Source organism: Oryza glaberrima, chromosome 6 (genome assembly GCF_000147395.1).
Source record: "Oryza glaberrima chromosome 6, OglaRS2, whole genome shotgun sequence".
Classification (NCBI taxonomy): domain Eukaryota; kingdom Viridiplantae; phylum Streptophyta; class Magnoliopsida; order Poales; family Poaceae; genus Oryza; species Oryza glaberrima.
Genome location: NC_068331.1, coordinates 28552007 through 28565731, shown reverse-complemented (window position 1 = coordinate 28565731; position 13725 = coordinate 28552007). Strand labels below are relative to the sequence as shown.

Genomic DNA, 13725 nt, shown 5'->3' with positions numbered 1-13725 from the left:
CATGTACCATGACCTTCAATTCTAAATACTACCTCCGTTCCAAAATAAGTGCAGCCGTGGATATTTGTGCCTAACGTTTGACCGTCCGTCTTATTTGAAAAATTTGTGAAAAAATTGAAAATATTTAGTCACACGTAAAATACTATTCACGTTTTATCATCTAATAGCAATAAAAATACTAATCATAAAAAATAAGACGAACGGTCAAACGTTGAACGTGAATAATGCATAACTGCACTTATTTTGGGACGGAGGGAGTATGTTGTACTGTGGTTCTGCAGTTCTTCTGCTGCAAAACCGCTGCCAACCTCTAAATAATTCAGGGACCTTGATCTTTATTGCACAGAAAAAATTTGAAGCTAGCAAGCTGTTTCATCTGTCACAGCCTTGGGGTTTATAAATGAGTTCACATAATAAAAAGGACAATCATATATTGGTTTGGATGATGCACTAGCCACATTATGCATAATGCCAAACTCATAATTCTCAATAGAATAATTGAGTCATAAAGTTGTGGTTGTGCAACCAACTGAAACAGGAAAGCAGAGGAACGTGAGACGCCATGGGAGATTGACACTGCCGCAGCGTGATGGAAAGTACGTAGTAGCAGTTGAGAACCTGTACTATATATTAATTGAGCAGTTGAATGATGTTAACGCACACGTAATCCATCTCTGCAATGTACTACATATTGATTGAGCAGTTGAGCTATAAGAATATATATATACAGTAGCGTAGCATGAGCTGCATATCCCTGATTTCATTGGATTAACTGTTGTGCTTCTGTAAGACTTGACAAATGGAGTATCTTTTAGTTGTATACATACGCTGCTCATACACTATTGATCCTATGAAAACTGACATAAGGCATGATTCATGAAGCACATAACAAGCACTAATTGATGGATATATGTATGTACGCGAGTGCAAGTTCATGAAAGGAACAATCAATCTTGAAAGAGTAACAGCAGTGCTCCCTTTGCTTGTGACACACTACTAGCTTAGCTATTAGCACGTACTCAGGTACTCTACAAATGAATGATGAAAGGGAGAGTACATATATACAGGAGCAAGAGAGCCACAACCTGTCTACCATTAGTAATTAGTAATTAACCCCCATGACTGACAGCCAACAGGAACTGATCTTTTCAATCTTGTTAAGTTAATTGATTTGCCGCCTCCGATCGAATCCATTAAGAAATTAATGGAAAGACAATATACATCCACAGGAGCAAGATCAACCCCTCCTCTCAACCACTCTCCTCTACATCTCCAATCTCCATACGCCAGCATCTTAATTACTCTACAATAATCAATCAATATCAACGCATGCATACCGCATACGTGATCTCAGAAGAAAGGTACAGCTCCATATAAGCACACAATACCTCGCTCAGCTGTGCATAGTTTGCATACTTTGATCAATCAATCAAGCTAAGCAAGCTAGTGATTAGTCCATTGATAGATATCGATGGAGGAGGAGGATTATGTGTTCAAGGTGGTGGTGATCGGAGACTCGGCGGTGGGGAAGACGCAGCTGCTGGGGCGGTTCACAAAGGACGAGTTCTTCATCGACTCCAAGTCGACCATCGGCATCGAGTTCCAGACGCGGACGGTGGAGATCGGCGGGAAGCGGGTGAAGGCCCAGATCTGGGACACCGCGGGGCAGGAGAGGTACCGCGCCGTCACCAGCGCCTACTACCGCGGCGCCCTCGGCGCCATGCTCGTCTACGACGTCACCAGCCGCCGGAGCTTCCACCACGCCGCCCGCTGGCTCCACGACCTCCGCGCCCACGCCGACAACTCCATCGTCGTCATGCTCATCGGCAACAAGGCCGACCTCTCCCACGCCCGCGCCGTCGCCGCCGACGAGGCCGCCGCCTTCGCCGAGGACCAGGGCCTCTTCTTCTCCGAGGCGTCGGCGCTCAGCGGGGACAACGTCGAGGAGGCCTTCCTCGGCCTCCTCCGGGAGATCCATGCCATCGTCTCGCGGAGGTCGCTGCTGGAGATGGACGGCATCAACGGCGACGCCGCCGCCAACGCCAACGCCGCGCTCATGCTCAGGGGCACCAAGCTCTCGCTCTCCGACGAGCTCTCCATCATGGAGACCAGCGCCATCAAGAGAGTGAGCAGGTGCTCATGCTCTTAATTACTTACTTTAGACGTCATCGGCTCATCGCCATCGAGAGAGTACTCATGCTCTTGACATCATCATCATCATCGCAAGTTCATAATATACATGGATGACAGATATTACTGCAGAAGCTGAGACATCTTGGTTTCCAAGACACATAATTGAAGGGAAAAGTATATATTAATTCAGCTCTTGGGTGACAAGCAAGCGTTAGTTTCATCTCATCGTGTATCTATTTCAAGTCACAGCAGAGTGCTCCGACAAAAAAACAAGAAGATTGTTTGTAAACCATGCAAGCGGGCCTTTCTTTTCTTCGTTATGTATAGAGTCTACCCTAAAGTAGTTTAATTAAATTAAAATACAAGGTGATGATAACAAATTTCACAGAACCATAGAATCCTGACTCGGGCCATATAATTCTGAATTTAACTTATAACATCAGTGCAAAGCATTGCCAGCTGCCATTAACTTCAAAAACCAGCGCAGCCTCGCGACGCTAAATGAATCCATACAAACCCTGAATCTTGCAAGCTGCATTAGAAAACCTAACGATATCGAGGTAATGCCTGCGCTTACTCCTTTGGATTTTCATGAGATCTAGCAAAAGGATTAGATTAAGGTGAAGATGGCTCTTGCGGTTCCGACTGACTGTTCTGAACTATTCGAGACATCAGCTTAGATATCTCAAAAATTGCGCTCTGTACCTGATCGTCTTCTGAATCAGAGGGCCGAATCCACACCGGTGACTGCAACCCCGTAGATGTTCCATTCGCAGCCCTTTTCCCCTTTCTAGACGTTGATAAAGCTTTCTCCAGATCCGATTGCCTCAAGGGTCTTGGTTTCTGAACCAGCAATCAGGAGGCAAGATAGTCAGAACCAACATGTAATGGGCAATAATCAATCTGATGTTGTTTCAGTTATTACTGTATCATTAAAGTCCAACTAGAAACTGTAAATGAAATTTGACCATGAAATCCAATTAAACAGAATCAGCGGCTATGCTGGCACAAGTGGATTCATGCATGAGGTTTGCCGTTCGCAAGGTCAACTGGTGTAGACAAACATTACCCAAAGGAAGTAATAATGAACTAATTAATGGTGGTAGTAATACTAAAAAAAATCAGCAGTGAACACAGTAAGCAACAAGAAGGAATGAATACTCACATCTGCTTTTCGCCCATCTTTCTCATTGTTCAACAGCTCCCTGATAGGGTAGAATGCTGCTTGCTTGCACAGTTCTAGAATGTCTGATCCAGTAAATCCCTCGCATAGACCGGCGATGTAATCGTAATTAATGTTAGGCTCGACATTTTCTCCCTTCAATACAACCCTAAGTATCTTGCTTCTTTCACTCTGAACAGGAATCCCAATTTCAAATATCTGAGTAAAGCGCCTGAGGATAGCCTCATCTAGCTCAGAGGGTCTGTTAGTAGCAGCAAGGACCATAACACGGGCATTTTCTGCAAAGCCATATAAATAAATCATAAGATGTTGCACAGGAGTAACCAGGAAACTTGTTTGCTAGTTACAAAATAAGTTGCTCCCTATGTTTGAAGAGACTATGTCTGGCACCCTAAATAATAAGACATGATCAAAACAAATTACGACAGTTGATACATCGATTTCTATTTCTTGAGAGAGAAGGCATGTGACCGTCCGTGTATTGTAAAAAAAAAAAAATCGTTTTCTCATGTCCAGCTTAGACATAATTAGTTATTTCAAGAAAAAAACAAAAGCTAAAAAGATTGGAAAAAGGTCCAACTCAATTAATTTCGTTGAAGTTTATATGTGTTGATTTCACCAATTTGACATTATATTCAGATTGCATGGTAACTCTATACACTAACGGTCTGCCACTTTGGGTGCATGGTTATCACAAGCAATTGATCAGATTACAACAATGCCCATAATAGCAGGGATATGTGGTAACTGGAATAAATTATTAGTACTAACTTCCAGTTCGAAATTCTAAATTGTAACAATTGTTTCCCCTTATGAACCACTGCCACCTGTGCCTGCAGGCAGCGATTTTCAAACTTTCTTATAAAAAATCATCCCAATTAACAATATTGTGCACAATACATCATTGTATGTTTGTAAGATAACCTATCTAACAATTAACTTAAATAACTTACATATGTTTGAACTAATGCGCAAGGTTTAAGAAGAATATTCTGTGCTGAATGCCAACAATGAAATATGAATTTGTTCAGACTTCAATGTAACAAAGCATTAAGCATGTTGATATTCTAACATAAGAAAACTTGAGCATAAAATTGAAGGTTATGAGAGATAAATTTATATATAGGTTGGAAATGGGCTCAAGTTTGATACAACACGGAAGTAAAGCTTTGGACAGCACTGTTTAGCAAGAATCCATATGCGATGCAAGAAACCCGAACTAAATAGCATATCGATGTCACAATGCACAGTGGAATGTCATGCGGCATCATATGCGAGCTGCATAGTGCACTTGTGTGTTGCAACATACTTTTTCTCTTAGGTAATGGAGCACACTGAACAGTATTCCAGACTATACATGGTCTTTTTGATATATCTTATATCTACTAATATAAAAATCGAATGTAGATATAAGTCCGCGTTGTGGGGAATCAGGGGCATATTGAGAGAACGAGTAACATGGAATTCTAGAACCAACCCTCGTGGCCGCCAACCCAAACATTCAAAGTGGCAAAGGTATATCATTACATAATAAAGAGAATAGGATATTTGCATAGTTACTAGCAATTTGGACATGGAATATGTTCATGTATAAGTTTGAAGCAGAGTGTGTACTTACGATCAGTGGTGAAGCCATCCCAGAGGGACATGAACTCAGTCTTCATATTAGTCATAGCTTCGTGGTCCGTTGTCCGTCGCTGGCCCAAGAAACTATCGACCTCGTCGATAAAGATAATAGCCGGCTGCAGCTTGTGTGCAAGACTAAATACAGCAGACACTGCAAGATGTTTCATAAATCAGCAGCGATTACAACAAACAAATGAAAAGGAGCGGCAGTTAAACCGAAGGATTTGCGCGCGGAGCTGACCGAGCTTCTGGGCGTCGCCGAACCACTTGCTCATGAGGTTGGAAATCCTGACATTGATGAAGACGGCGCCTGACTCCTTGGCGATGGCCTTGGCGAGCATGGTCTTGCCGGTGCCGGGGGGGCCGTAGAGGAGGACGCCCTTCTGAGGGCTGAGGAGCTTGCCGAAGGTGAAGAGCTCGGGGCGGCGGAGGGGGAGGATGACGAGCTCGTAGAGCGCCTGCTTGACGTGGTCGAGGCCGCCGATGGAATCGAACTCGACGTCGATGTGGTCGGGGTTGATGACATCGCAAGCAATCACATCCTAGGGTAGAGTGAGATTGCATAGGTGAGAGAGGAGAACCCTAGAATCGAATCGATGGATTGGGGATTGGGGGTGGAAACAATCGAACCTCGTAGGGGGTGGTGGAGACGAGGGGGCGGCCGAGGCGCTTGGCGATCTCCTTCTTGTGCTGGAGGGCCTTCTGGGAGGCGGCGCGGTTGGGGTCGAGCTGGCGGAGGCCGGCGAAGAGGACGAGGCAGCTGAGGGCGGCGCTGGCGGCGTAGAGCACCAGCTCCTGCACGAACCGCGACGACTCCGACGACCTCATCCAATCCAATCCAACCCAATCCAATCCAATCTGCGGGCGGCGGCCGGCGGCGAGGGAGGGAGGAGGGAGAGGTTCTCCCCCCACACACCGGATGGATCTGCGGCCGCCGGAGCCGGAGCGGGAGGAGGGGAATCGATGGGATGGGAAAAGAGGAAAAGGAAGAGGAAGAGAAGAAGGGGGATTAGTCGGTTTATCGGGAAGGCGTCTTGGGGAAGGGGTTTGTGTTGCCTTTGCCTCTCCTCCGATGCTTCTGGTCTCTCGTCTGTTTGCCGCCCCTCAACCTTCACGGAAACGAGTCGCCTTGGGCCATTGGATTGGATTACGATTACACCTGTCCTTTTTTTTCTCGAAAGAAGATCACACTTGGTCTCTAATTCCGTGGTAGATTAATAGTTAGTTAATTGTATGTATCCTTTTTTTTACCAGAAATACAACAAAATGGTAGTACTCCCTCCATCTACAAAAGTTACACCTATTTCACATTTGATTTTTTTTTTCAAATAAGTTGTTCCTATTTATAGTCTTTATGCATTCAAGACTTAAATGAAGAGATAAATTAAATGTTTTATTAGAACCCAAGGAGTCATCTAAATACTCATTGGTTACATGCTTGTATTCACTCCTTGATTTTGTAACATCCAAGGTGATTTAATTTCTCCTTGGTCTTGGTGTTAAAAGTAATATGTGTAACTTTTGTGGATGGAAGGAGTATTACAATTCAACGAGACAACTTACATCATATTGAATCTGATATCTATAGGGTATCATATTTGGTATCGAATGTATTAGATCGGTATCTACAATATCGTGCTGACATCAACTATTCCGTTACAACCGTTCTGAAGTCTTTCTCTTATTTTATACTTCTATTTTATGGATAGGACAATCAAAAGTTTAGACTCGTAGTATTATATGCATATATAATAGTCTATTCAAGTATTTATGTACATTTACTATATATTTTAGGAGAATAGAGTATTATGTCCTTACTAATACTACTCTCATGTAACATAATAGAGGTGTGCAGAGTATATTTTGTTTGTGGTCTTATAAAAATTTGGCAAGGATAAAACTTGAAAATTATGCTCCCAAGTTCAGATTTTCTACAGGAATAACATCAGTTCGAGCGATTTTGAAGGGAGAAAAAAAAATACAGTGTCAGAGATGACACTGGGCCGGCCGACGACAAAGATGCAGATGTGCTCCACGTCGGCCCAATATGGCCGTACAACCGAATAAACAGAGGCCCATGTCCGCTCACGCCATCTCCAAGACATCCCGATGGGCTGATTGGGCCGTTTGATCTCCAACTGCACCGGCCTAGCCAGCAACGGCCCATTAAACGCCAAGCATAATCAGCCGTACAGCATATGCTGCATCTGTGTGGCGTGTAACATTGGAGAACTACGAACATAAAGCTCATGCTACTGCCATAGCAATAAGTAGCATGATAGAGCAGCATATACATTTTCTGGACAGGAACGAAAAGAACAACAAAAACAGAATCCTAAGTTACTTAGGACTCCCTTCGTCTCATTTTAAGTTCATCCATATTTATTTTTCGTGTATAACTTTAACCGTATATCTTATTTAAATTTTTTAAAAAAATTTTAGAAAAACATAAGTCACATATAAAGTACTATTCATATTTTATTATCTCATAATAATAAAAATACTAATTATAAATTTTTTTTAATTAAGATGGATGATTAAAGTTGGGTACGGAAAGTTGTACTTAAAATGTGACGAAGGGAGTAGTACAAATTTCCCATATATATATCTAGCTACTGCCTAGCTAGTAGCTTATTCGATATGCGATTATTGGTCTACTTAATTAATTGGTCCAGTACAATGCTGATCGAATTGAATTGAACTTTTAACCACAAACCGTTATGGAATCATATAATCATTCAAGCTAGCTATAGCTAGAGTACATATGACATTACTGATCGCGTACTGCATTCGATACTCGCGAAGACGAAGAAGAAGAAAAGAGAGGAAATCATCATCTTGCCAATTGGTCGATCGAGAATAAAAACGGACAGACGCCCAGACAGGCCATGCAATGCGACATGCACTCTCCAAAAAAGCAGTTCGATGTCATGTATGTAAGGACAAACAGCTAGCAGACCAGGGGAAGAACCCCATCATTTGCGTCCATCTAGCTAGCTAACCCTTTGATTGCCAGCCAGCCAATTAACTGCCTAGCTCTTGATTTCTTGAGAAAATAAACACCATCAATTAATATTAATTGTTGCTTTCTGAAAACATGTTTTGTTTTGCATGCATGTATGTAATGATCATTAATTGCAATATTAATTCCACGCTCTCTCTTCTGAAAGAAAGAAAAACAAGAATGTCACATTTTCAGTAAAGGAATTCGCTATACACGATATATAGACTGAAAGTCTCTGAAACCCAACTCCTGCTGAGAACTGAAGAATTAAACTACTGTTTAATTAATTTATCGCGGATTTTAATAGGGCGTAGGATTGCAACCTCTCTGATATAGTACACGTCTGTGATCGATCTATTTCAGGGTCTTTGCATTCCTTTTGAGACGAAGCTAGCGCATGCAGCTGAAACATTGCTAAACTGAAAAGGAATTGTCAAGTCAGCCAGCAGAGCATATATAATGCCCGTTTTTTTCCTGAGGTACTAGTATCAAGCGATGCATGCGTTCGTGATGCGGCGAAAGCAAGAATCTGGTGCCGAATGGAGTACAGATTCTACTCCATTATGATCATACACAGCCTCCTGCATGCAAGAAATTCACCTGTAACCATCCATGCACTGAGTCTGATCGATGCATACATTTCAGGCAAATTAAAGTGTGGCAGCAGCAGCAGCAGCACGTAGCAGCATGCATGGCATCCAGTGCAAGGGAAGAAGGAGATCGATGGACGAGTGACTCGTGAGAGCAGCTGGCCTAGCTCTGAATGAATATACTACTGTATATATCTGCAGCATGCTGCCATGAGAGGAGATAGCTAGCTCTGAAACGAATATATTTATCTGCACACATATCAGTATATATATATATATGCTCGTGTGTGAGCAGTGCAAGGTATGGCAGTTTGGCATCAGAGCGAGTTTGGCATCTGCATCAGGGGGGCTGCGTCGCATGCGTTGAAGTGGCAATGGCGCCGCGGCCAGCTCGCCGGCCGGCCAGCCGGCGCAGCAGCGCAGGCATGGGGCTTCGTCCTGCGTCGTGGTCACATCCATCAACTTATCGATCGATCAGTCTCTCTGACGGAAAAAACAAATTTGCTTTGCATTTGCCATTGCGTATTCCCGTTTCTCTGCATCTGAATGCCTCGTCCGAGAAGAAAGCGATAGAGATTGCGCTTTACTACTCCATGTGTGTGTCTTCTCTCCTTTTGGTCCACGAAACCACGAATATATTTCTGGAGTACAAAAGAAAAAACATGAGAAAAATTGGCAGTAAGATCATGCAATACCCGGCCAGGCCAGGCCATGGCCATGGCGTCCTGCCCCTCCTCGTCCTGTCTTTTACTGCTTCGTCTTCTTTCCAACCAGGCACAGGCCCAGCCGGCCCCCCCACACACACACCCAAATACTCTTCTCTCTCTCTCTCTCTCTCAATCATGTCCTTCATCATAAACTCTGCATTTAAACTTGTGTCTCAACTCTGAAGAAACAGTAGAGGGATGGATGAAAAGCTAGAGAAATGGATGAAAAGAAAAGGCTACACTAACTTTCTCAAGTGTATAGTATGTGAGTCATGGGTGCATGTTCCCTCTCTTGCTAGCTGCTGCCATGGATGGACCTCATGGTGATCTTTTTTTCTCTGAAACCTTTTTCTTGGCCTGTCTGACAGGGTGGGGGTCAGGCATGGGGTTAGAGCTTGAAAATGTGCACTGATTACATATAGCCTTTTTCTCTAGGATTAGGAAAGGTTTATATGTGTAGACTGTAGAGTAGAGATGCCTTTTTTGAATCTTGACCATTGATTGCGTGGCGGTCAGCAATCATCCATCCCCCAAACAAATGACCACAAGCTTCTAAGCTAGCTAATCCTATGGTTGATGCAAACAGGCGATAGTGATAACATTTCTTTCTTGGCTTTTCTTAATTACAAGTGGTATACATACTCAAGATTAGTCTCAAGTAAGTGCTCCATTCATGGAGTTTTATAAGACATATATTTTAATCGTAGAAAGTCATTCTTTATTGATTTTCACCAATAATTCGTTGAATTGTAAAGTACATTTACTTTATAAAAAAAATATGCTGGTAGATTCATATTTCAAAATACTTTCACAAATTTGGCTCTAAAGCTATTAGGAAAATATTTTATGAAAAACTAAAACCAAATCTTGATGTTGAAGACTTTTTAAAAATAAAATGTTTCTTATAATCAAAATCAAGAAACCACCATTGATCATGAGGCAAAGGTGTATATCCATGCATCATATATCTCGCGTGTGTTTGAAAGTGATGATGGATGATGAACTATAGATGAAACTAAGTGTTTGACAATTTTTCGAGGGGCAAAAACGAATGAATGAAAGATTAGAAAGCCGACAAGTTAATTTTTTTTAGAAAACAATCTAAGAACTATTGGTAAAGAAAAAAAATGCAAAAAAAACCCACACAGTTTAATTAGGAGTTTAGGAAGCATGTACATGGTATTCTAGTGGTATAATCACATATATGGTGTTGAGAAATCTATTTAATTGTGTTATTGAGGGAGTTCTGGTTCCTACAAAATCATGTCTTCATCATTGAGTTCCTACAAAATCCATATGAGAAATCCAATTTCAGACAGGCCTAATTAATAATTCCATCACTTGTAAATTTCAACACATTAGGTTTGTAAATAGTGGAATAGTAGACAAGAGAAGAGAAAGTAGAATGGAAAATGCATGGATGGTAGGCCGGCTTGGGGGTGGGTAGGTGAAGATAGCAATTCTTGTGGGCAGAGGTCCACCATAACTGCCCCAATTAAAAGGCCATTGATCCCCTCCTCCCCAAGCAGCCACAGACACAGCCACCACACTAGCTTTGGACACCTCTACCTAGCTCCATCTGCAACCATATGCATCTCCACCCTCTCCATTTGGAACCAGAAAACCATGGCTTCTTCTCCTGCATGCTCACTACTCATCCCTACACAGAAAGCTCTAGCTGCTGCTAGTTTCATTCTAGTAATGATCCAAATATCAAGAGAAAAAGTGAGAGTCAAATAGAGGTGTGAGGTGAGGAAGATGCTGCAGGTAGAAGAAGCTGAGAGAAAGATATGATCAAGCAAGCAAGCAAAAGTCATCTAGCTAAAGAGGGAGCCTTTTCATTTTGAGGGGAATGTTGTCTGGCTCGGGGCTACTTTTAATTTCTCTCTCTTTTGATATCTTCTTTCTCGATCTCCTAGCTTGATCTTTTTTATCTCTCAAATCGATCTCAAGAAAAAGATCAGTTAAAGAGATGAGAGTAGATGTCTGTAGATCTCGGACCAGGCTTCATTCCCCCCAAACAGAAGGGCTCCCCATGCATCGATCATGAGCTAGCTTATTACCCCCTGCTTTTGCCTCTTCCAAATCTGATGAACTGGGTAAGTTAAACTGAATATTGCTTAACTAATCAGCTTTTTGTTTCATCTGATGGATAGATAGGAGGAGTAGATCTTGGTGGTGGCATGAACTGCATGAGATGCAGATTGGTGTAATGATGGGGGGAAAGACTGCATGACTGTACAATTGCACACTTATCAGAGCTACTTGGGATCTCTTCTCTTCTCTTCTCTCTCTGCAATAATTAGCCTTTGATGAGATGAAGGGTGATGAGGAAAAGGCTGTCATCATTAAAGGCCTTTGTTCCATGCAGATCCTATCCTTCATGGTTGGAACTAGCTAGTCTGTATTCATCAGGTACAAATACCTTGCTTAATCTTTCTTCTTTCATATGTATGTTCATCTGATCTTTACCTTTGCTTGGGTATCACAACTCTTAGCTAGCTTGACTGATCTAAAAAATGCTTATTTTTTTTATAGTTTTTGGTGATCTATTTTTCATCTTCGTTTTTCTTCATGTTCTACCTTGCCAGTTAGTAGGATAATGAAACATGAAGTACATATATCATGCTCTGTAGTACACTCCGGGAGAAATATATGGATATTTACTTCATGTTAATTTGTTGCTTGGAGTAGATCTAGAGAGAAAAACCAACTCTTTGCACTGTGCGTGGATTCTTTACCTTTTTCTCCTTCAATTTTTGTCTCTCTCCAAATAATGTTGCATTGGGACATATTAATTTGATTCCAGTTTAAGGGAATTAATAGGTAGCTAGTAGATTTCCATTTATACTTTGGTCACTGAGGTTAATTAATTAATTGCCTAAATTGTTCCGAGAACTGATTCACGCTGTTCAGGAGAAAATATTGTGCAAGCTAGATTCATATTCTTCATTCATGGTCAAATCATGACAAGGGCTTGAGATCAGCAGAGCAGATATATCTTTATTAATTTTGGGTGGTAACTATATATAATTTCAGCTAAACCGGCCAAGTAGTTAATTACTGTGACATTTTTTTTTCTCTTCTGTTTACTTTATGATCCAGTAGCTACCATAAATGCTGTAGAAACAATATACTGCAAAGGGCACGTAGATTTTTACCTTCTAATAAATGAAATAGAACCGCGGGAAACCATTCTAAACTCTCGAGTGGATGTTCCCTCGTTGTGCATATATACGAGATCATGATCTTCCCAAACAATGACAAGTTCATAAGATGTGCATTTCTATGACAATATATATACCACATATTGATTTTTATATAATTTACACGCTACATTCATGCTGATCATGATGATGAGAGGTTTAATTTTGTTCATTCAATTCTTAGAACACTAATCAAAAGTGGACTTTTGATTAATCTGAAAACTTAAATATTATTCGATCTAGCTACAGTATATGTTTGTCAGGGCACTAGCTAGCTGATTCTCGATCAGCTAGCTGCAGGGGAGTATATTTGACACCAGTGCATTGGTGTTGGTGTAAACCTTGTTGTTATGTATCAACTCTGAGTTGTTTCCTGTTTGAAGCCTTGAGCTCTAGCTTCCCCACACAGTACTACACCCATTATTTTTTGTGTCGAGATGCTCATACATTGAGTTATGTAGTGCGTGCTGCATGTACAAAATGGTGTTTCCAATGATCCCAAATCCCTAAAGATTCTCTTGTTATGTTGTGCATTGGCTTTGATTGCTCTTAAGTTTTAATTGCCCCCTGTTTATTTCTTTCTGGATCTCTAATGTTTTCAGAAAAAGGAACCTCCCCTTTTGCCTCTCTGTTGGCAGTTTTGCTCTCCTTTTTCGAGTTCTTCAGACGGCTAGCTGTACTACTGAACATATATATAGTTCAGAAAGAAAAAAAACGCAATCCTTTTTGTAGCTATTGCAACATAGGGTAAGAGCAAGTTCAATAGTATAGCCAACTACTAGCTCCAATTCATCTATAGCCAATCTAATAGCTCATTCATACAATAGTTACATACTACACTATTAATACCTAGTCCCACCTGTCATAGACACACTGTGTCTTGTAGTCCGTGCTACAGCTGGCTACAAATCTGTAGCCCGCTCCTCTTCTCTCTCCTAATTTATCTTTTTAAAATATATGTTTGCAGCTGGCTTATAGCCTGCTATTGTACCTGCTCTAATATGAATCAAGAGTGGTGTTTTAATTAGCCACGCATACTTCCTCCGTCCAATAAAAATCAATTTAGTAACTGATATATCACGTCTAATTCTAGATTCTTTTTTTAGACGGGCCAGTATATACTTTGTGCAACTTGATATAAGCATATGCATGCTAGCTAGGTAGCTAATACATGTAGTTGCAAATTAATTAAGGGGACTACGCTAAATCATTCAGTCCAAGGCGGATGTATATATAATCGCGATCAGAAAAACCAACTAATTAATCTAATATTGAT

General features: G+C 41.4%; 2 protein-coding genes across 3 annotated transcripts; one reads left to right on the top strand and one right to left on the bottom strand.

Moving 5' to 3' along the window:
- Positions 1-1372: 1372 nt before the first annotated feature.
- On the top strand, positions 1373-2425 carry LOC127776090 (ras-related protein RABA3-like). Its single transcript, XM_052302422.1, has one exon. The coding sequence runs from the start codon at positions 1472-1474 to the stop codon at positions 2147-2149; it is 678 nt and encodes a 225-aa protein (XP_052158382.1). The 5' UTR covers positions 1373-1471; the 3' UTR covers positions 2150-2425.
- Positions 2426-2520: 95 nt separating this feature from the next.
- Positions 2521-6008, bottom strand: LOC127776085 (uncharacterized). 2 transcript variants are annotated; one of them, XM_052302413.1, is made up of 6 exons: positions 5573-6008; positions 5184-5484; positions 4935-5093; positions 3299-3594; positions 2839-2976; positions 2521-2731 (listed from the first exon to the last, which is right to left on the bottom strand). In XM_052302413.1, the coding sequence occupies exons 1-6, from the start codon at positions 5768-5770 to the stop codon at positions 2723-2725; spliced, it is 1101 nt and encodes a 366-aa protein (XP_052158373.1). In that variant the 5' UTR covers positions 5771-6008; the 3' UTR covers positions 2521-2722. The 2 variants fall into 2 exon arrangements, with proteins under 2 accessions (XP_052158373.1, XP_052158372.1); XM_052302412.1 differs by having other exon boundaries at positions 2521-2976.
- Between the last annotated feature and the right edge of the window lie 7717 nt (positions 6009-13725).

Coding starts and splice junctions, on each gene's coding strand:
- LOC127776085 (XM_052302412.1), bottom strand. CDS start 5,770: ATGAGGTCGTCGGAGTCGTCGCGGTTCGTGCAGGAGCTGGTGCTCTAC. Junction 5,094..5,183: donor CGGCGACGCCCAGAAGCTCG/GTCAGCTCCGCG, acceptor AACATCTTGCAG/TGTCTGCTGTATTTAGTCTT. Junction 3,595..4,934: donor GGATGGCTTCACCACTGATC/GTAAGTACACAC, acceptor ATGGCTTTGCAG/AAAATGCCCGTGTTATGGTC.
- LOC127776090 (XM_052302422.1), top strand. CDS start 1,472: ATGGAGGAGGAGGATTATGTGTTCAAGGTGGTGGTGATCGGAGACTCG.